The sequence below is a fragment of the Takifugu flavidus genome, chromosome 14 (genome assembly GCF_003711565.1).
Source record: "Takifugu flavidus isolate HTHZ2018 chromosome 14, ASM371156v2, whole genome shotgun sequence".
Lineage (NCBI taxonomy): Eukaryota > Metazoa > Chordata > Actinopteri > Tetraodontiformes > Tetraodontidae > Takifugu > Takifugu flavidus.
This window is the reverse complement of record NC_079533.1, coordinates 9,821,700-9,841,403: the sequence shown is the minus strand read 5'-3', so window position 1 is coordinate 9,841,403 and position 19,704 is coordinate 9,821,700. Positions and strand designations below refer to the sequence as shown.

General features: G+C 43.9%; 1 protein-coding gene across 2 annotated transcripts in view; it reads right to left on the bottom strand.

The window, feature by feature from the left end:
- Positions 1–235: 235 nt before the first annotated feature.
- Positions 236–19,704, bottom strand: part of LOC130537441 (seizure protein 6 homolog) — a 56,167-nt gene continuing 36,698 nt past the window's right edge. The window contains exons 4-17 of one of the 2 annotated variants that reach the window (XM_057054277.1): positions 14,993–15,185; positions 10,531–10,716; positions 9,704–9,872; positions 9,213–9,379; positions 8,937–9,131; positions 8,107–8,245; positions 3,847–4,043; positions 3,037–3,231; positions 2,492–2,683; positions 2,202–2,396; positions 2,084–2,122; positions 1,877–1,985; positions 1,700–1,787; positions 236–1,292 (exon numbers count right to left, since the gene is read on the bottom strand). In XM_057054277.1, the coding sequence (XP_056910257.1) occupies positions 1,284–1,292; positions 1,700–1,787; positions 1,877–1,985; positions 2,084–2,122; positions 2,202–2,396; positions 2,492–2,683; positions 3,037–3,231; positions 3,847–4,043; positions 8,107–8,245; positions 8,937–9,131; positions 9,213–9,379; positions 9,704–9,872; positions 10,531–10,716; positions 14,993–15,185 (2,073 nt within the window). In that variant the 3' untranslated portion in view covers positions 236–1,283. The other variant, XM_057054276.1, reaches the window with a different exon arrangement.

Below are 19,704 nucleotides of genomic sequence, written 5' to 3'. Positions count from 1 at the left end.
TAAGAATACTTCACTGATTAATCTAGTTTGTGTTAAGCTACAACAGCGTAAAACTCCAACAAAGACTTGGCAATTGGTTCCCTGTTCATATGTCGCCATCTAGTGGTAAACCTGGGCATAACTATATCTCAAAGAAACAAAACCTTAGTCTGTGTCTTAATCTTAGTGCACAGTGTGCACTTTATCTGGCAGAAACTAGAAAAACAATTACAAGCGAATAATAAGACAATTTCAATACTTTTAATATAACTGCATTTTATTGAATCATTATAGATGTTGATTGATATGAATGATTTGATTCAACACTTAAGGTGCCTCTTTATCATCTCTGATGCTGAAAATCGTTGGTAGAATTCTAAAGATGCACAAATGAGAAGGTTTATCTACAAATGTAACATATGGGCCAAAAATTAAAAACACAAAACTACAGTATGCGTGTACATGAGTGTGTTTAAGTCCTTATCTGAGGGCTTTTGTATCATTAGGTGCTGCTGCAGGTTAGCAAACACAAATGAATTTTCTTTAACCTCATACACAGTTTCAGCAGGGTGGTCCAGGCTGAAGGACCAGCATTTGAGCTTTTGCATCACTTTTTCAGAGTGAATCGTTTGACATTTGTCAGCAGCCACTTCATGAATACTCACCAGTGAGCCTGTTACATTAACTAATAACACATATTTCATCACTGTTCATCTCATTATGGTCCTGACTAGCTCCACTCTGCTGTGTTTGGGACATGTCATCTTAAAAAAAGGTAAAAATGCAGCAAATTTTTGTATCTTTAAATAAAACTGCAGGAAAAGAAACACTTTGATGAAAATATTGGTGACTTTCACAGATGATATCTCAGGCTCTAGTCAGGCATGAGGCACTCATATTAGACAGGCAATTTATTTACAAATTGTAGACCTTACAGACAAAAAGAAAAAAAAGAAATGTGCAAAAACTGTTTCATGGATGGAGATTTGTATCCAACAGAAGATGACTGATCATAACAGTGTTTTGCTCCCTACACTGGCCTTTAATTACTTAAAAACATACAATCACCAAAGGTCATCAGCTTTTTACATTATAAAAATATCACCATGGTGATCCACAGATTGACAAACCAGACTGTGGGAAGTGGAAAGTATTTACAGGAATCCACCTATGGGGGAAATGTGGAAGGAAATCATGAGGGAAGCAAATGTTGGAGGAAAAGTTGAGCAGTGCAGAGAGGGTCCCAAGGCAAAGCTTGAGCAGTTCTTGATTTAAGGTCTCTAAATGGACACCTCGGAATCCTTTCATTTGTCCTGAAATATCAGACGGCTTGAATTAAATGAGAAACACCTACATACATATCCAAAAGATTGGGACGTGGAGAGAAAAACAAACATTTCCGCAACATTTCCACAATGTCGAGGACTCTCAGTCAGACATGCTGCTTTTTTCATTCTACAAATGGCACAAAGGGGACAGAAAATGACAAACCACATGCTGAAGTGAGGGAAATGGTCCTTGCTAATGTTATTGTGAACAGCATCACCAGGATGGAACATCAGCCATTTAATCATGGTTCATGCAGGGATGGAAGGTGTGGCGCCCTCTGCTGGTTAACAGTGAGATGACAACACGATGGCGTCCAGATGGGAGGGGATCAGGACAGCACACTGGTGTTATGACAATCCACGTCTTGCATGTTCACGGCATCTGTACTTACTCCGCTCTCATTGTCAAAAGCGGATTCTTCCGTCATGTTGTCATACGGTGGCAGGGATGATGGTATTCTGATAGACTTCCCCTGGAGTCTGAAGAGGGAGCAGAGCAACAGGGAACATCCCATCAGGGTGTATTTGATTCCAAAATAGCAACTTGCAATTTTATTCTGAAAACTTACTTTGCAAAGTAGACATAAATCCCCAAGACAACCACCAAGATGACCACGGTTGGAATCAAAACGGCAAGCGCAGCATTAGTTCCCTCCAAACTGTAATCCATATTAAGGACTACAAGACGAAAAACACAGAAAACATATCTCGGAAATATGCACAGCCCGTTAAGAGTACTTCCTTTTTTTGAGCAGTATTTGTCAGGCGTGTCTTACCATCTAGCTTCCGCTCGCTCACTTTCTGCGAGGAAGAAACTGAAATGGAAGAATAATAGTGGAGTCAGTGGTAAAATCTAAATCTAAAGTGGAAAGCGTAGCTAGGACGTGCTCTCACCTCTGCAGGCAGGGGGGGTGTTATTCCACTGTGAAGGGTGCCCAGGGATACAGTAAATGGTGGCCTCACCCTGCAGCTCGTATCCAGGGTGACAGGAGAAGGTCAGCATCTCCCCTGCTTGGTAAAAGGCCTTCTCGGAGTTCTGCATGCTGGTGGAGGCTGCGCCAGGGTTCCTGCACGGCTCGTACTTCTCAGCTGAAAGGGCCGCAAACACTGTCACCGACCCGAGCGTGGCCGAAATCTACGAACATCCTCGTGACTGCAGTGATTTCACGCCGCGGTTGACTTACGGACACACTTGGGGAGCCTCTCGCTCCACTTCGGAGCGGCCGAGTCTCTGTTGTAGCAGGTCAGCAGGCTGTTTCCAGACAGCACGTAGCCTTTGTTGCAGATAAACTGCACCGTGGAGCCCACGGTGAAGCGGCTGCCTGTGAGAATCCTGTGACTGTGCGCCACAGTTCCAGGATCCTGACACGTCAGAACTGGCACAAAACAAATGACAAATATTACACACACGCGCGCACTTGGATACAAGCGCCGCCGCCCATGATGCAACTGGGCCGCAGTCATTTGGCTCACAGATTCAGGCGACAGCATGATGGTTAATTACGGTGGCTCAGCAGCAGTTTCACAGTTTCGGATCCAAGCGGGTGTTATATTTGTTCCCTACAATCATATGCTGCATTTTATGTTTAAAAATAACCACTTTCCTCTCCTGCTTTTGATTGGACTCGATGAATAAACTGCATAAAAAACTCTCCCTCCTCACAATGTTCCAGCTTTCATAAAGTGCTTTAACTAAAATGGAGTCCTCCTACAGACCCTCCTATATTACCTTCTTCACATCTTGGTACGTCGCCACTCCATGTTAGATCCCACTGGCACATGAGGATCTCAGAGCCGGTCAGCTGATATCCGGGGTAGCACTGGTAGGTGACCACGGTGCCATGGATGAGGTCGGGGTGGGAGGTGCTCTTCCATCCGTTGGTGATCTCGGGCAGCTCGGAGCAAGTGTCGTTCCTGGGCACCTCTTCAGATGTTGTGACGGTCAGAGAGGTTGGACATTAAACACACAAAAAACATGCTACATTTAAAAAACAACAACTTTGAATGGTTTATTTTAACACGCCATCAAGAGGAAACGTGATGAGTCTGCTGGTGGAGCGCTATTACGCTTCCTCAGCAGGGAGCGACTCCAGCTGCAGACCCGTCTGCTCTGCGTAAACTCCGTAGAAGAATTTGGAGAAGAGAATGTAAACACGGGCTTGTGATGTTAGCTGGGGGCAGCGCAGCGTGAGGCTCGGCATCAGTCGGCTGCGCGCACGGACGCGAACACAAAGCACTGGGTGAAATCAGCTGATGTGGTCCCTGTGATGTAGACCCTATTACCCCGCTCCTGAGTTTGTTGTTAGCACATCCCATCCACCTGGGATAAGCCATAACGGAAACAGAGGCGCAGCGAGAGATCGACGCAACCAGACAAGAATAAACTTTCCCACTAATTGGTATCCTGTTGGGTTGAGATGTAATATTTTTTATTCTCCTCTTGTTACCCATCTACGGATTCTAGTCTGTTTTGCGGGAGGGGGGGGGGGGGGGGGGGGGGGTGTTCTACCAGAGGTTTAACAAGTTGGCAGAGACTCACCGAAGAAGTGAACCACAAAGCCGTTGTTGTAGCCGTAGATGTTCGTCGCCGGGTCCGACTGAAACTGGATGGTGACGTCAGCCATGGAGGTGTAGAGCTTGAAGCGTGACCGTGTGCCGCTGTACTGACCCAGGATGTTCCCCGTCAGGTCATCCCCGTCGTAGAAGGTCAGCAGGTCATTCTTGCCAATGTGGAGTCTAGAGTGAAGAACTCTTTTAAACCACGTGACTCTGAACTGATCTGCATTAGAGCTGCGCAGGGTTAGTAAGCTCTAAAGAGAAGTTTTTGTTCCCATTTGAAAATGTCCTGATTATGCTCACACGTGCGTTTGCCGTTTATGGAACAGAAAAAAACGGGCTGCTACAGCTCCATGATATAATAAGCAGGTAAAGTATCAGCGGGGGGTGGGGGTAATCTGTTTAATACCCATCATTACCGCAGACCTTTACATAATAACAGTATGCACCACTTGGGAAAAAAAGCTTTTATAGCTCACCTACTGCACCTCAGCAATCAGAAGAACTATACAGTGATACTTGAGGATTACTTGGTTCAGTTTACACCAATAAAAAAACAAAGAAAAGCACAACTGCTCTCAATATGGTCACAGATTGGGTCTACAAGAAATGGAGTTTCGGTGTCTTATTCTCGACTGTGCACCACAGATGCTGCACCCAGATGCGAATGTCCCCAGTAAAGCTCAATTTAGAGACAACAGCACGATGAGGGTGACTGAATTCCACTCTGGGTGCGTGCAGCGTGCCGGTGCCGAAATTTAGGCGAAAGAAAATTTCAGCTCCTCCTGATGGGCAGAGATGATGGATCCCAGCTGTGTGAATGGGAGGGAAATGTGGTGGCGACGTGCTCGGGCTGCTTAGGCGGACAGCGATGAGTATAATTTACACTTCCGTGTTCAGGAACAATCAGAAGCTGTGCAGGATGGGGCGGGAATGGCAACGGCAGTTGCTATTTCTGAAAACTCAAAACACTTCTTGCATGTGTGAAATGTGGTAATGCACTAAAACACAAACACACACACACACACACACACAGTTTGGTAAATGCATTGGTTGGCAAAAGGCAATGCAGCAACTCAGTTTATCTATCTATTTATCCAGATTGAGCCATGGCACCAGTGTCTAATTTTCTGAGTAGTTCCACCTTCCACCCCCCCACCACCCCCTCCACACTCCCCCCAATAGGTCCTGACTGAGCTAGATCCACTTCAGACACCAGAGGCTCCACTGGGGAAGGGGACGCACCTCCTGCTGTGCCACATTCACATACAGACAAGGTCCCTCTCCTTTTTCTAGAAACGCCTCCCCTGACAGCCTCATTCAAAGCAGATGATGACCTTGTTTTGCCACTGATGCCAACGCTCCTGTTCATCTTTGCTTGAATTGTTCCCTGAATCCTGACGACCCGGGGAGACGACCAAGCCTCCATTGCCTTCGGTGCAGACATACACGGCACACCATGGCGACGCTCTCCAGACGCCTTTTGTGTACAACCTGGCAGTCACTGCATCCAAATGTCAAACAACCTGCATCCTTTCATGGTTTCTTTGACAGGTTTCCTTTTTCAATCCATATTCACCATAATGGGTTTCACAGGGGTTTCAAAAAGCTGGCGAATCTCTGAAAGGAATGCATTTATATAATCCTATTCAGTCGTCCTTATGATGGGATGGCAGGGTTATAGAGGGCTACCTGTTTTATTGCAAAGAAACCTTGCCTGCAATAGTGTAAAATATATACCATTAATCTTTAAAAATCACTGGCAAGATTGCAATGTAACACTCTAGATGTCCACAAGAGGGCTCTATAAACCTGGTATACTTGGCTATAGAGCGTTAAAACTGGTGAAGTCTCCCACCCTACATTAACATGTAAAATATGTTTAATTTAACTTCTGAATGATAAAGCCCACCTGCTAATGATGCAGCTTGCGTATGCTACAGGTGTGGATATCAGCTGTAACCTCTTGTCTCCATCTCTTGCTCAAGCCATGCTCTATATTAATTAGCAAGGAGCCAACCCCTCTTGTTTGGTCTAAATTAATTAATCAGTCCTCATTATGCACACTGCTTTTCAGTAATTGCCAGCACAGACGCAGTGATGAATGATGAAATTGAAAGCATTCTCATTAATGTAGAAAAGCGTGTTCCTGCCTTTATAATGAGGCAGCTCTATTCAGCAAGAGTCTTTTTAGCCACTTCAACATGCAAAACGGTTTTCTCACAAATTGCATGTTGACCAAGCCTTTAGGAGATCACCAGCAAGATAAACAGACTGGACATGAAGGTAATGGGAGGCTCCCTGGGGATCAGACGAGCTGTGCTTCTTTTCTGCCATCAAGGCCATGCATGACCAACCTTGAGATTTACACTACTGCTGGCCATTAATTTACAGCAAGTGGCCTCCTGTGGCTCAAATTAAAACAAACTCTGGGCAGCTGCAATTTATTTTAAAGAGATCTCTGGGTGAAATTCAGTTAACCTCAGATCATACTTGTTTACTTGTGCGTGGGGGCAGAGGGGACCACTTTTTGATCAGTCTTTACCCGAGGTGCACGAGCTGGCAATCAGACATTAATCACAGAGTAATAAACCAAACACCCAGGAGTAGAGCAGGGTCACATGGATCCATGCGGAATTCACACTTGTATTATTGCCCCCTCTCATGCTGTTATTCCCATTTGGATCTGCGTCTCATATCTCAGCTGCTGTGAGCCCGACAGATAACATTTTGGGGCCTTGTATTCTTTGTGTAACAGAATACAAAACACAGCCCGTACTTGTGCTGTTGGAGCTACTCTACAGCGAGAGAATATCATAGAGGCTGCAGAAAAATGAACTCCAACACAGCAAGGATTGTACATAGATCGAGGGGCATGGAAAAAAGTCCTCTGCATTTAAAAATAAAATGTTAAAATAAATAAATAAAGGCCGCTGCCCACAGGACTGTTGGCCAGTTCGGACAGGCTCAGGAGGAGAGGAGGAGCGCCAGGGTAGGAGCTCTGCTGTGTCTGCTTGGGCTCCACGCTGCTCCTGGCTATGTGCACTTGCCGGGGAAAAAAATGGATGAACCGGGAGTAGAACTGGACGGAACACAAGGAGACAGGAGCAGCTTTGGCTGAATGAAACACTTTTTGGTATTCCTAATATACCTTAAAAAAACAAAACATCCTTTCTGTTTCCAGAGAGACCTTTGGCAGAAGGAAGACAGTGTTTTCTCTAAAATCTTCCCATGGTCCTTAAAGACAGCATCACCCGATGTTACAAACACATAAGTGAGCAAAGATCTGCTTGTTGCCCTTTCTGGGGGATCTCCTGCTGATGGTTACAATCATCATAAAGCTATCATGTCATAATTAACCCAATGAGTTCAGCCAACAACAAAAGAATTAAGAATGCTAATCCTAAACAGGGACACCTGTGTTTGCAGGTGTCTGACAGGCTTGTTGGTGTTCTTCTGTCACTCTCCAACCCCAGGCATTATTCCCACTGGTTTAATTTGAACATCTCTACACCCTCTTGTGAGCAGTTGCTCCGGGCAATAATGCAAACTACTTATGCAGTAGATTTGTAGCTTTCCACAGGATTCTACCTTCATGGAAATGGTGGAAATTGCTCAAAGAAAGACAAGCAAATGAATCCTAATGAAATATGCAGACGAAAAACAAGGCGATGCATACAATTGAATGGATTTGCTTGGAAATAGAAACAAAACATACATTTAATATAACTAAAAAAATATACAAGCAATAAAGCGAATGAGAAAACACAGCATTGAATGAAGGAAGTGAGCTGCGTTCACGTAAATGGGGAGAAGGACGAATGTGCCTTTCTCTGAAAAGTGTATCGGCTGATTGTGACATCTGTGTGCCTATGTTGAATTACAGTTGGGAGGGCTGGATAAATGACTCTAGTTCATTGCCAGTGCATATTCATTTCAAAGCCAGCTCTGAGACACACACCAGGGAAGAGAAAGCAGGGAGGCTTACTGGCTAATCTGGTCAGAGAGCGAGCTGGAAGCTACACAGAATTCTTAATGTAGCAGAAGAGGGGAGGGGGGAAAAAAGGAGCTAATTAGCGACTTCAACTGCAAAAATACCTCCCCATGTGCATACTGTGGCGTGTCAGTTTTATTACGAGAAGACGTGAGAAACAAACTATTTCTGTCTGGAGAAGCCTTTTACGGCGTGTCTGACCTCACTTCTGATCCCATTGTGTGATTTCACCTGAGTGCAGTCGCTTACACTTGGATGTCAAGCATGATCCTCTTGTCCTCTTCCACATGGATGCCCCAGATGCAGTCCTGCCCCTTGTCGTAGGCCTCAGGCCAATTAGGAGACAACACCACACCGGCAGAGTCTGTGATTTCCCCACTGCACACAGCTGCAAGACACAAACACCTCAGCCTCACACTAGCAAACAAAAATGCAGGATTTAAATCACAGCCAGTGAATAAAAACAGAATTATGTATCAGCAACAGCATCAGATGACCTCCCTCCTTATGTTTAACCGTGCATTATTACAAAACTGGTCTGAACTCATTGCTGACTTCTTGACAGGAAGCTTATAAAAATGCATACTAGTACTGAACTGCTTGGTGACCATGGCCCACAGGGCAGAAAATACATTTTCCAGCTTTACTGGAGAGCTTTTCAATTTCAGCATGTGCCAGAATGACCAGGCAACAAAGACTGGGAGGTCATTGTGTCATGTGGGTGTGTAAAGTGAAAAGGATAAGGAAAAGACTTGGGTATAGTGGCGGTATTAAACATGCGTGATCGTTGTGGCGTTGGGCTAACAGTTGCATGCCTTTAATCTGAAGCACGTCTGAAGTGTGCCCAAGCGCACACGTCAAATTATGGTTATAATTATAAGATCATTTATCATGGATCAGAGGAAAGCTGCTTAGGAAGATATATTAAAGGGCCAGTTTTAATACATGAGTAAAAGCACTTCTGCACTCATCAAGCACACAATGGAGGCCTCGGCTCTCTGCGTCAGTCAGTTTTGCCCCAGCGAACATGGATTTTTAAAAAGACTCCACAGCACAATCAAGCCGGAGCCGGAACTCACCCCTACAAGCTGGCTCAGTCTCATTCCACTGTGGGTTCTGCGCATCTGCGCACTCGATCACCACCGAGCCTTGCTCCAGCGTGTATCCCGGGTTACAGGAGAATTCCACCACCGCCCCGACGCCGTAGGTGGAGTCGCTGCTGCTGAAGTTGCCGTACTTCACAAAGGGTTCGTAACACATGCCTTTGGCAAAGGCTTTGGGTAAAACATGCAAAAAGGATTTACTTTAGGCAGTCTGCGTCGAGGGTGTTAAAGTGCTGCATTCTTTACACCTGCCTTCATATCTGATGGCGGCACCGGTCGAGGTTATCGTCCCGTCTGTGGTGAACTCTATGAACAGGTAACGTCCAGTGCTGAGCACGCCTTCGTTGGGCAGATACTCTACCTCATAGGAGTCATAGATAGGGGGGGAATCTATGTTGTTGCCGTTCTTAATCAGCAGTCTAAAAATATTCACGGAGACATAGATCACATCAGTTGTCATGTAGATTAGTACAGAAATGTAAATAATTATCTATTTCCTTCCCCTCTCGATGTGAACCCTGCAAATCATTGGCTCGAGAGGATAAAAGAGCCTTTCAACCTCATCTGTCATTCTCTAAAGATTTTAGTTATTTATAGACATTTTGGTTTTCAGCAGCTTACCCGCCGGCGCAGTGTTATTAGGAAAATGAGACTGAAACTCTCCGCCATCTATTTGCTGACGAGGGACACACACAATTTGATTCACTCGGAGGGTTTGGAGTGTGCCAGTGTGCATACACCACCTGTCATCATCCTCTGCCAGGGCAACCTTCTCAAAGTGAACGTGAAGTCGCTGGCCTTCGGGGGCCTCAAGGACCCAGTGGCACGTCAGATTGTTGCTGTAGTTGCCAGGGAAACCAGGAGAGACGATGCGACCGTAAGTGGCATTTTTTATCATCCCTCCGCATGATGCTGTGTTGGAGGAAAGAGACGGTGAAGGGTTGAAAGGGAGAACTTTGCAAAATGCAGCGACCCCCAACTACTGCCGGAGGGTTCGAGGGAAAGTCCAAGCCTTTGCAGAGATTGCATCAACCTCCACCAGACTGCAGCTGGACTCCATCAGCCAGCTCACCTGGGTGTGTATATGCGAGTCAGGAGCTGCGTGGTGGATTTGTAAAGCATGCAAGAAAACATTATCGGCTCAGAGCAGCCGCAGAAAGGTGTATGACAAGATGAGCCTTCAGCATCAGGACACGGGGAGTCATGTGGTCCAGTTCTAATTAAGCCAAACAGGTCCTTGTTTATCCTCCAACGCTTCCTGTGCTTCTGTATCACAGGCAAACACACTGATTTGGCCTCAGAGTGTAGCTAATTAACTCTCTCGGAAAGAAGGTAATGCAAGCTTTCATTAATCAAAAGCACTTCTGTTCGAGACATAAGGGCTTTTTGTGTCTTGAAATGATTTAGTGAACTGAAATTTAATTGCAAAACTATCAGCCAAGAGCAATATTGCTAAAGTGCGTGTGAACAAATAGTAAACAATACAGAACGTGCATGTAGAGCGCCATTGTGGTTGCTGAGTGACAGTATTGGGAGTTAACAGTGAGGAAGAGTTTGAAGCAAAACTTGCCGACACATCGGGGCTCCTTTCCGCTCCAGTAAGGCTTTGTTGCGTTTCGACAGGTGAGCATTTTCATGCCTTGCAACCTGTAGCCCGTGAGACAGCGGAAATAAGCTTCTCCACCAGGATGGAGGTGCGTCACGGAAACTTCTCCACCGGCCGGCTCTTTGGGGAAGGAGCAGCTCAGCACAAAAGCTGGAATAAAATGGAAATTAAGTTTTCATTGTCTTCTTTAGATGAATTTATAGTAATTTGCTGCATTGCTATTAACCAGTGAGTCACAATATGACTCCAGAATATGTTTTATTTCATTAATATTGTGCAGTTTATATTTTAGTGGCTAATAAATGTTACATTTGGAGCGAGCAGATCCCTTGCCTCTCCTCCAAACCATCACTGACCTCACAACTTGCAGCTATAAAGAAGGGACAACAATTTCCCCCTCTGCCACAAGCACGCGTCATTAGAGATGTTTGACGACCAACCTTTTAGCCTTGCAATATTTATTAATAGCACGTCGGCGGTGCACACAATGTACACCGAGATGTTAACAGCACTGCAGTAATTAACACCACAATGCAAGGCAACACAAACACTTTAACAAATAGAAAGGGGGCTGATTGGTTGAACGTCTTGCTGGATCTTTAATGTGATTACTGGAAGAGAAATGGCCCCAGAAGCTGTTGTCAGAAAATGGCGACTCCGGCGGGGTAAGATCAATGTTTTCCTACACCGGTTTTGCATTGTTGCTCCTGCTTTTAAATGAACGGTGCGGGACGGAGCGCAGTTCATATGGATAATGGAGTGAGCTAACTAAGTCCATAATGGAAGCTATTAAACAAAGTTCTTCTTCTGTCTAATAACCACACGGTTCTACCTCATTAGTGTAGATGTTTTAATGGCTGGAGAAAAAGTTTTAAACTTTTCAAGTTAACAGCAAAACAGCCGATATAATTGGATGCACTATGGCTAGTGTACTACCAGTGTCCAGTGGCAATTTCACTTTAGCGTTTCAAAATGCATTTTTGCTCAAAATTGCAGGTCAAGTTTTAGCTTATACCCCTTAGCCCAACTTTTTTAGAGGAACAGACTACATGTTGGTGGAGCCTTTATGTCTCTTGCATATATACTAAAGAAACACCATCCCAGTTTCTTGATTCTACACAGTATTCTGGAAATCAGAAAGAACAGGCCTCAACAGGCCTAAAACACATGTGGTCTGTGCTTCTCCCACCTGTATTGAGCTCTTCTGCAGCACTGACTGCGGTCATGGAGGGTGACATTCTGGATCATTCCGATTTTCAGAGTTCCAGCAATTGTTGACTCGCCAGAGACGTTCCCACTGGAATTCTCTCATTATTGAGGTGATGGCATGAGGACATTCGTGGGGAATGTTGGGATTGCGTACAATTGTTGGAAATGAGGGTTAGACACTATCAGATGCTTTTTTTTTTTATTGGCACTGAGCGCCTGCCAGGACAGCAGTCTGTAGCGAGGATTGTGTTTACTGGTTGAGCTAAAATAGAAATCAAAATGTTTTTAAAGGATATATCAATGATGACTGAGATTGTCGCACATTTATACATGTTCCATGCACACGTTGCAGGTTCTCTGCATGCACAGATGATCAGAAAACCTAAATGACCCCACAAAAGGGTGACTTTATTCAATACAGCAAAATGTTTTTATCGCACCTTACCATTTGAGGCATCACTTTAAAGCTTTAAAGCTTTGACCTCTAGGAAATGAACAGCTGAACGCACCGTGTAGATATTCTAATGCAATTGCTGTTTTTTGTTTGTTTGTTTGTTTTACACAAGCTGCTGGTTTCCACTATAATGAAACAGGCCTTTCTTTGTGGCAAATCAGTAAGCCACAGGGACGGGGTACGTTGCCCCTGGGTCATCCATTCAATTCGCAGTTTATCACTAGCTCCAGTGAACCTAGTTATTGCCATTATCATAGCAGCATTTACATCCCTATTGAGCATGCAGCGGCAGAGCCAGAGGCAAAAATTGTGGAGCCAATTCCTGAAGTATTAAATTACGTGCTGCCTCCATTCCACTAGATGTGGAGCTGGGTCATAAAGTCTGATTGTTTTACCATTACAAATAATAGATCCACAGTGCAGACAGCCTGAATGATTAGCTCACACTGCTATTGGACCCAGAGAAATGGATGTGGAGCTTATGCCTGTATTTAGTGATTCCTCATAGAGCAGAGAAAATGGTCACACTCGCAGAACACAGGTACATCATCAGTTGTCCTTTGTTATAAAATAGAATTAACTTGTTCGAAAATGCTGTTCCAATTTGCCGTACATCCTATCTTCAGGGGCACAGCGGTTTTATCTTTTCTTCAACCTATTTATTCACAAGGGTTGAAGAGTAACCATCCTGCAGGATCTCCCCTGTTTTCTCCTGCAGATGGTAAAACCTTAAAAACCAGTAATGACTTGAATTGTCTGTTTTTCCTGATAAAAAATACTGGAAATAATTCTTTAGTTGAAGAAAAAGTGCACCTCCTTAAATCACTCATGCGCTCCTCTCTATTAATTATTCTGCGGCTCGGACATGTTTTCTTGCGGGAATGGTTCATATTCATAATGTTTTTCAGGCTCTAATAGAAACGGATTATTGTCCTGTGGAAAATAGATGAGGTAAAGAGGCTTACCCACCATATTTTGGGCAAATAAACAACTCATGAATTTTAATTTTGCCTGAACAAAATGCATTTCAAGTATCTCTTCACGGGAGAGCAGAGGTGAGACCCAACAGGTCAAAAGATAATGAAAATAAGAAAACCCAGCACAAACAAAGATGGTACTTTTGTCTGGAATGGTGAGGAACATTAACACAGATGTATAGAGAGCAGCCTGGGCTGAACAGCAGCCCAGCAGTGTGACAGAGGGACTGTAAATGTGTCCTGGCTGCGCACCAGTGCATTACTTTTAGCAGAAAGATCAATACTGTTGTTGCAGACAAAGTGATTCAGTTGTGGAAACCCTGGCTGTAGCTCTGCCAAGATATGGACTCTTGATATTTGTGCAGTTGGGTTCCAAACTCAATTTTAATGGTCATTTACTCAATAAAGGCTATTAAAGGGAAATAACGTTGGGCCACAGGCAGCATCTCATCAATGCTGCTGAGAAGTGGTGGCAGGCGGTGGCTCGCTGCCCGTGACACACATCCTCTGCACTCTCTTCTTGTCAAATTGGCATATTAGTTACTGCCAATCAATACATGTCAAACATTACTGCCATTGATTATGCTCATAAAATGTAGAAGTTACAATTGGAGGTCAAGATTTGTCAATCACTCCATTGACAAGATAATGTGGAGCGTGTGGGTGATCATAAATTTAAAACAAAGGATCGTTCTTATTCATAGTAATGCAGTAATGTGTAGTTAGGGTGTTACAGTATAGTGTAGGTTCATACAAATTACCTTCAAAATGATAGCTTTGATCCCATAAGGGCACTGGTAGAGTTTCAGATTACCATCACTTTAATTAATTATCTTACGAACGATGTCCTGTATCGTACTCTTACAGCTTGAGGAATTCCCATCTATAATTTGAAAAGCTGCATTTAAATGGGAAACCAGCGCAGTGTGGATGGTATGAACACGCAGTTGCAGCAGCTGATGCTATAATGGCATTTAGACTTTTGAAAAGTAGAGATATCAAGCTCCCAGCTCTCTGCTGAGGTTAGAAGGGCATCCATCAGCCTGCCAGCCATGCAGCAGATATTAATTACCCTGATCACAGCTCCATCACTCCACAGGTCTTGCTTCTTCTCCATGCCTGCCCAATCACATTTCTCACAGTCCATTATAAGGGACAAGGTGATACTCAGCTTACAAAGCCTAGGATACAAATTGAAATATCCTGCATGGATCAGGTCGGCCTCGCCTCTTCCAAACCTGTTCTTTAGATTTTCCCTTAATTGCTTTTTCTTTTTCTCGTCCCTCCAACACCAGCAGCTCTGTTTTTGATGGATGCTTTCATGAAAGAGCAGCAGCACTATAGTGGAATCAACACTTTGTCCACCATCATCTCAAATTGATGGTGCATGTAATTAGCGCCCACTTTGGGTGATTGTGATGATAAACAGACGCCGATGCAAACGTGGAAAACCGGCATCAAAACAAGCGAGAGTGAGGGAGGAGGGTTCATGATACATTATTTGTGTGGTCAACATATAACAGCTGTTCAGCTGATGTGTTTTTCTGCTTGTGAACCATGATTACTGTTAGCTGGAATACTTTCCTCAAGCTTATGCTATTCATGATGGTGTTGAAAACGATGATGGAGCTCTGACACACACGGGACCGAAACTGTTTCCTGTTTATGTTAAATTAAAGCAAGTCGAACATGTCTGTGAGGTTTATTTCAAATTTTAGTTTCTTTTTTTTTTTTTTTTTGCTGTCTGGAATTCTCAGCAATATTTCGACACAACGCAGTTGCTCACCTTGGTAATGCAGCCTGACAAACCCGGAATTGTGCCCTTGATCGCTGCGGAATCGAATGGCGATCTGGTTGCTCCAGCTACGCAGGACGAGTCCCCTCATCAAGACCGACTCGTTGGCGAGGATGAAGGTCTCCTGGCCGCCCGTGTCCTCCACTGTCACCTGCTCTCCCTCCAGCACACTCACATTTAGCACCTATAGCAGGGGAAAATGATGCCTTATCACCACGGTAGAAGGAATATGATTCATTTGTGCAGCCTTTTGCTGTTTTTGCGCCTTTCTTGCTAATTTTTCTAAGATATTAAACAAGATTATGGTTTTTGTCCCACTTTACAGACAACAGAGGCCCTGCTAAAATGTAGTAATTTTATTAAAGCTTTAGTCTACTGAAACATCTTTGCTCTTTATATTTCTGCAATAAAGCACAATAGAGAAATACTTTAACCTTTATTATTTCACTTATATTTCGCTGTAAATGTGACAAATATTTAATGTCTTCAGCGAGTCACAACAGCATCTGCAGCTAAATCTGGGGAAGGGGCCTTGGGGGATTGAGATATAGTAAAACAGTCTGGATAATGGACTACCAGCATAATGTGGGACACCATCTGATTTGCTCCCCATAGAACTGGGGGGGGGGGGGGGGGGGGGGGGGTTATTCCAACAACAAGTTATGATTATTATTAGTCCCTGTATGTCAATGGAAAAAAAAAACATAATTGCACTTATATATAAAATATTTGGGATATATTTCAATATTTTTTACTGAGAGAAAAATCCTACACTACAATCCTATACTCAAAGCTTAATCAATGGGTTTATTTTAACCCAGCCTGCAATCAGCCCCAGAGTCCCAGCACTCGTCTTGAAAGATGAGTGCACCTTCAAAGCTTATTCAACCACATTTCAAGCTCTTGGTGAAATTCCCAAGATCCTCTGAAAGTGAGCTGTGTAGTTGGTGCAGGTCTTGGGTTTAAAGGCAGGGTGAGAATTGCCCTCCACAAGCTGAAATCTCCGAGGTAACACGTGCATAGCTGTGTTTTTGCAACAGCTTGACAAAGCTGAGACAGGCTGAGCACGTTGCTCTAAAGTGTCAGCAAAAAACACCCCGTCTGGTCGGGTTGCCTAACAGTCACTCTGTTAGGTGTGTGCTGATGGAACCCGAGTGATTTTCCAGTCATCCAAATTGAGTTTCCCCACAACCAGAAACACCACCACTCCATATTATCAGGGCGGCTCCGGTGAATTTAATCAAAACAGTATTTCCAATTTTTCTGTCTGTCTTATCTTATACAGAAACCTATAACGCAATTTCATTGCAGCGTCACCAGTGGAGTAGATTCTAGAGCCTTAAACAGCAGAGCCAGTAACAAAGGCAATGTTGCATGATTTTCAAATCTGTGTTTTTCTCTTTTCTCAAGGGCAGTAGCAATGACAATGCCTTAGGCACAATTCTCTTTTCTGCTTTTTCTCTGACTTAATATGGGCGACTGTGATGCAGATCGGATTATTTCACTAGTTCTCCCACAATTTCATCTATCTATCTATCTATCTATCTATCTATCTATCTATCTATCTATCTATCTATCTATCTATCTATCTATCTATCTATCTATCTATCTATCTATCTATCTATCTATCTATCATGTCTGGAATAGGTTTCATGGGTCTGTGTCCACTTCCATAGTCCAATTATATAGCAGCGGGCTACAGAAAGTAAAGGTGAGCCGACAGTAGACAGTGAACATTTGGACTGATAGATAGTTCGGCCCCAGAGGGCCCTATCATCTGTCATTCGCCCTGGGGCCTGTCAGTGCAGCCAGCAACAGCTGTCCTACCTCAATTATGAATCATTGGCCATGTCAGGAGACATCAGACTGTCTTATCTTCACCAGTGCTGCAGCCAAATGCCCACAGGGACTTCTTTCTCACTGTTGTATGTCTCAGTCTCCTCTTCGCTCTGACTCTCTCTCTCACACGCACATACATACATATATGTATGTTCCCCTGGACAGTAATAAGAGCAGACCTGGTGTACCCAGCTAGAATCTCTGCCTCAGCAGGCACATTTTTGAGACTGGAGATTTGGCTGACCGTGCACCCTTCTGCACCAAAAACACTACCAGAGGTTACCATCCACACGTTGTCCTGCTCCATTTTGCAAATTGTGTTGTCAGAGTGAAAAATTTCAATTTATTTATGAATAGAGAGAGCTGTATGTATCGCAGCAAACATGATGGAGTCCTTTGTGTAGGTGCATTTTAATTTACTCCCCACGGATTGCAATACACATTTTTTCTGAAGAATCAGAATGAGAGGGCTGTAGGACAGAGGCTCTTGTCCCACATCTACAGCCACACAAGCAGCTGTATCAAGAGACCATCCATCTAAAAGAAACCAGACTGTGCTTGAAATACAGAAGTAACTTGAACGTACTATGTTTAATGTGATTGCTGTAAAGCATGGAGTTTACTGCATAGTGCTGTCTTAAACCATCAGGGTGGACCGCAAGGCGAGGGGAGATCTATCTTATCTCATCCAAACAGAAATCAGTTTGGCACGGGGTTTAATCCGTAACACCGCTGGCATCCAGCAGTCACACCTAAAACATGAATCTGACCGTCCTTTTCGTGCAATTAGAGGAAGTCCTCCTACTGTCCTAAACAAATAAACACTAAAAATATTATCACATTATGTTTGAGTAAAGCATTTCCCCAGAAACAAACAACCCGGCGAACAAATGGCACTTTTCACCAGTGGATTGTGTTCTTTATTCATCCTTATGTACACAGCACCGTTTATCTGTCCACAGAGGCTGGCTCGCACTGATGATTTACTGCTGGAACATCTGCCGAACATTTAAACTGACTCACCGGAGTCATTCCCGATGCGGAAACATGCAATATGTAATGAAAATGATCCCTCTATACATGCAAATAAAATGACCCTGCTGCTGTAAGGGAAATAAATCAGAGGCCATTCGGATCCCCAGCTGCGGTGTCACCAAGATGGAACGCGTCGGCTGTACCTACCTCACTGCTTTATGTCGCCGCTTCACATTGGAAATCATCTTCATGCTGCTCATTCAGTGGAGCCTTTTCTGCGCATCCTGATTATTTTGTGTGACAGAGAGTTCTTCCAGCGCTCATTACATGAAAAATGTTATCTCAGTTGAACATTCACCTCTGCATAAGGCAGCCAAGGCCATTTTGTATTGGCCCTGCTGTCTGAAACAATAGATCTTTGCCAATCAAGAGGAGCTGAATGTTAATGAGAAGGCGTCGGAGTCAGCAGCTGAATAACTCATATCCTGCATTCAGTTGTGGTTTTGTATGTATTAGTGCACCTTCTTATTTTCTAGAAATGTATAGTAAACCACATGTGAAAAACCATGAATATATATATTTTTAAAGTATTTCTGCATAGATTTAAATGTATGCAATGCTGATACCCCCCCTCCCCACCAAAACCACCTTCAAAATAGCACTGAAAGAGTAGGAGGAAACACAGACAGTCTTCTCTGTTTATGACAGCTAGCTGGGTAGAGAAGCAATTAGTGTCACCTGAAAGTGTTCCTCTTGGGGTGTCTAGGTCCAATAAAATCTCATCTCAGCAAGCCCTGACACCCTAAAAGCTCATCATGATCCAACCGGCCTTCTTTATGTCCTTCCTCGCTCCCTTAAGGCACAAAGTGATGAAGACCTCCCTCTGTCTTCTGTTTGATTAAAGGAAGTCTCTTTTTGTGCCCGTTCCTCAGTCCGGATCATGTTCTCTAGGGTGATTTCCCTGCTGCACAACGCAGTTTTAGACAGTTTGGAAGGTTAGCCAGGTAAGTCTCAGCGTGTCTCAGCTGTAAAAAGAAATGACCTTCTCACCAGTCATCTTTCAGGATGATTTTGGAAGAAAAGATAACACTGTTGAGCAAAAGGTCCAAACAACAGGTGAATTTATGCAGACTTTTTAAACCTTTTGATGATTAAATTAAATTTGTGTTTGACCGGGTGCAACCATTGTTCATTCACCGTAACATGTCTTAATGACATAATGCAACCCAACCCAACACCTCCACAATTCTGTGTTTGGAATAAGCAGCAGTTACCAGATGACGGATAAATAAAATGCTGCCCATCATTTGTTTGAAGCTGGTAATTACATGTTGAACCAGTCTGTGCATGTGGGCCTTGGCAGTCACTGGAAACCAACAAATCAAATGAAACTGCCCTGTTCATCTGCCACACTCAGTCAGGATGGTTGCCCCGCACATCGTATTCCTTTCGTGGGAAATACTGGAATTAAAACGAGAATGCAATGATCAGGTCAGCCGGTGCCGAGATAAGAATGTGTGTCCAGTGTTGGTGCTGCTCATTAACGTGGCTATTGATTGGACTCGGTCGAGTGTGGCCATGGAAGCAGCATCAAATACTGATCGTTAACCCTCAAGCCAGGGATAGCTTGAAACATTTGGTCTGGTCTGTAACGTCTCAGTTTCTGAGGCTGCATTTCACTGGCGGAATACGACCACAATGCATTCATTTCCATCCGAGGTGTAATTCATTAGCACATTCAGTCTGGACGCATTTAGCAGTTACTGATATGTTTGTAATTAGCATCATTTGGAACAATCTGTTTGAGGAGCAGAAACATGATCACGCTGATATTTTGTTTTTATTTAGAATGTTATATTTCATGATTTGCTGTATGATTTGGTGTGATT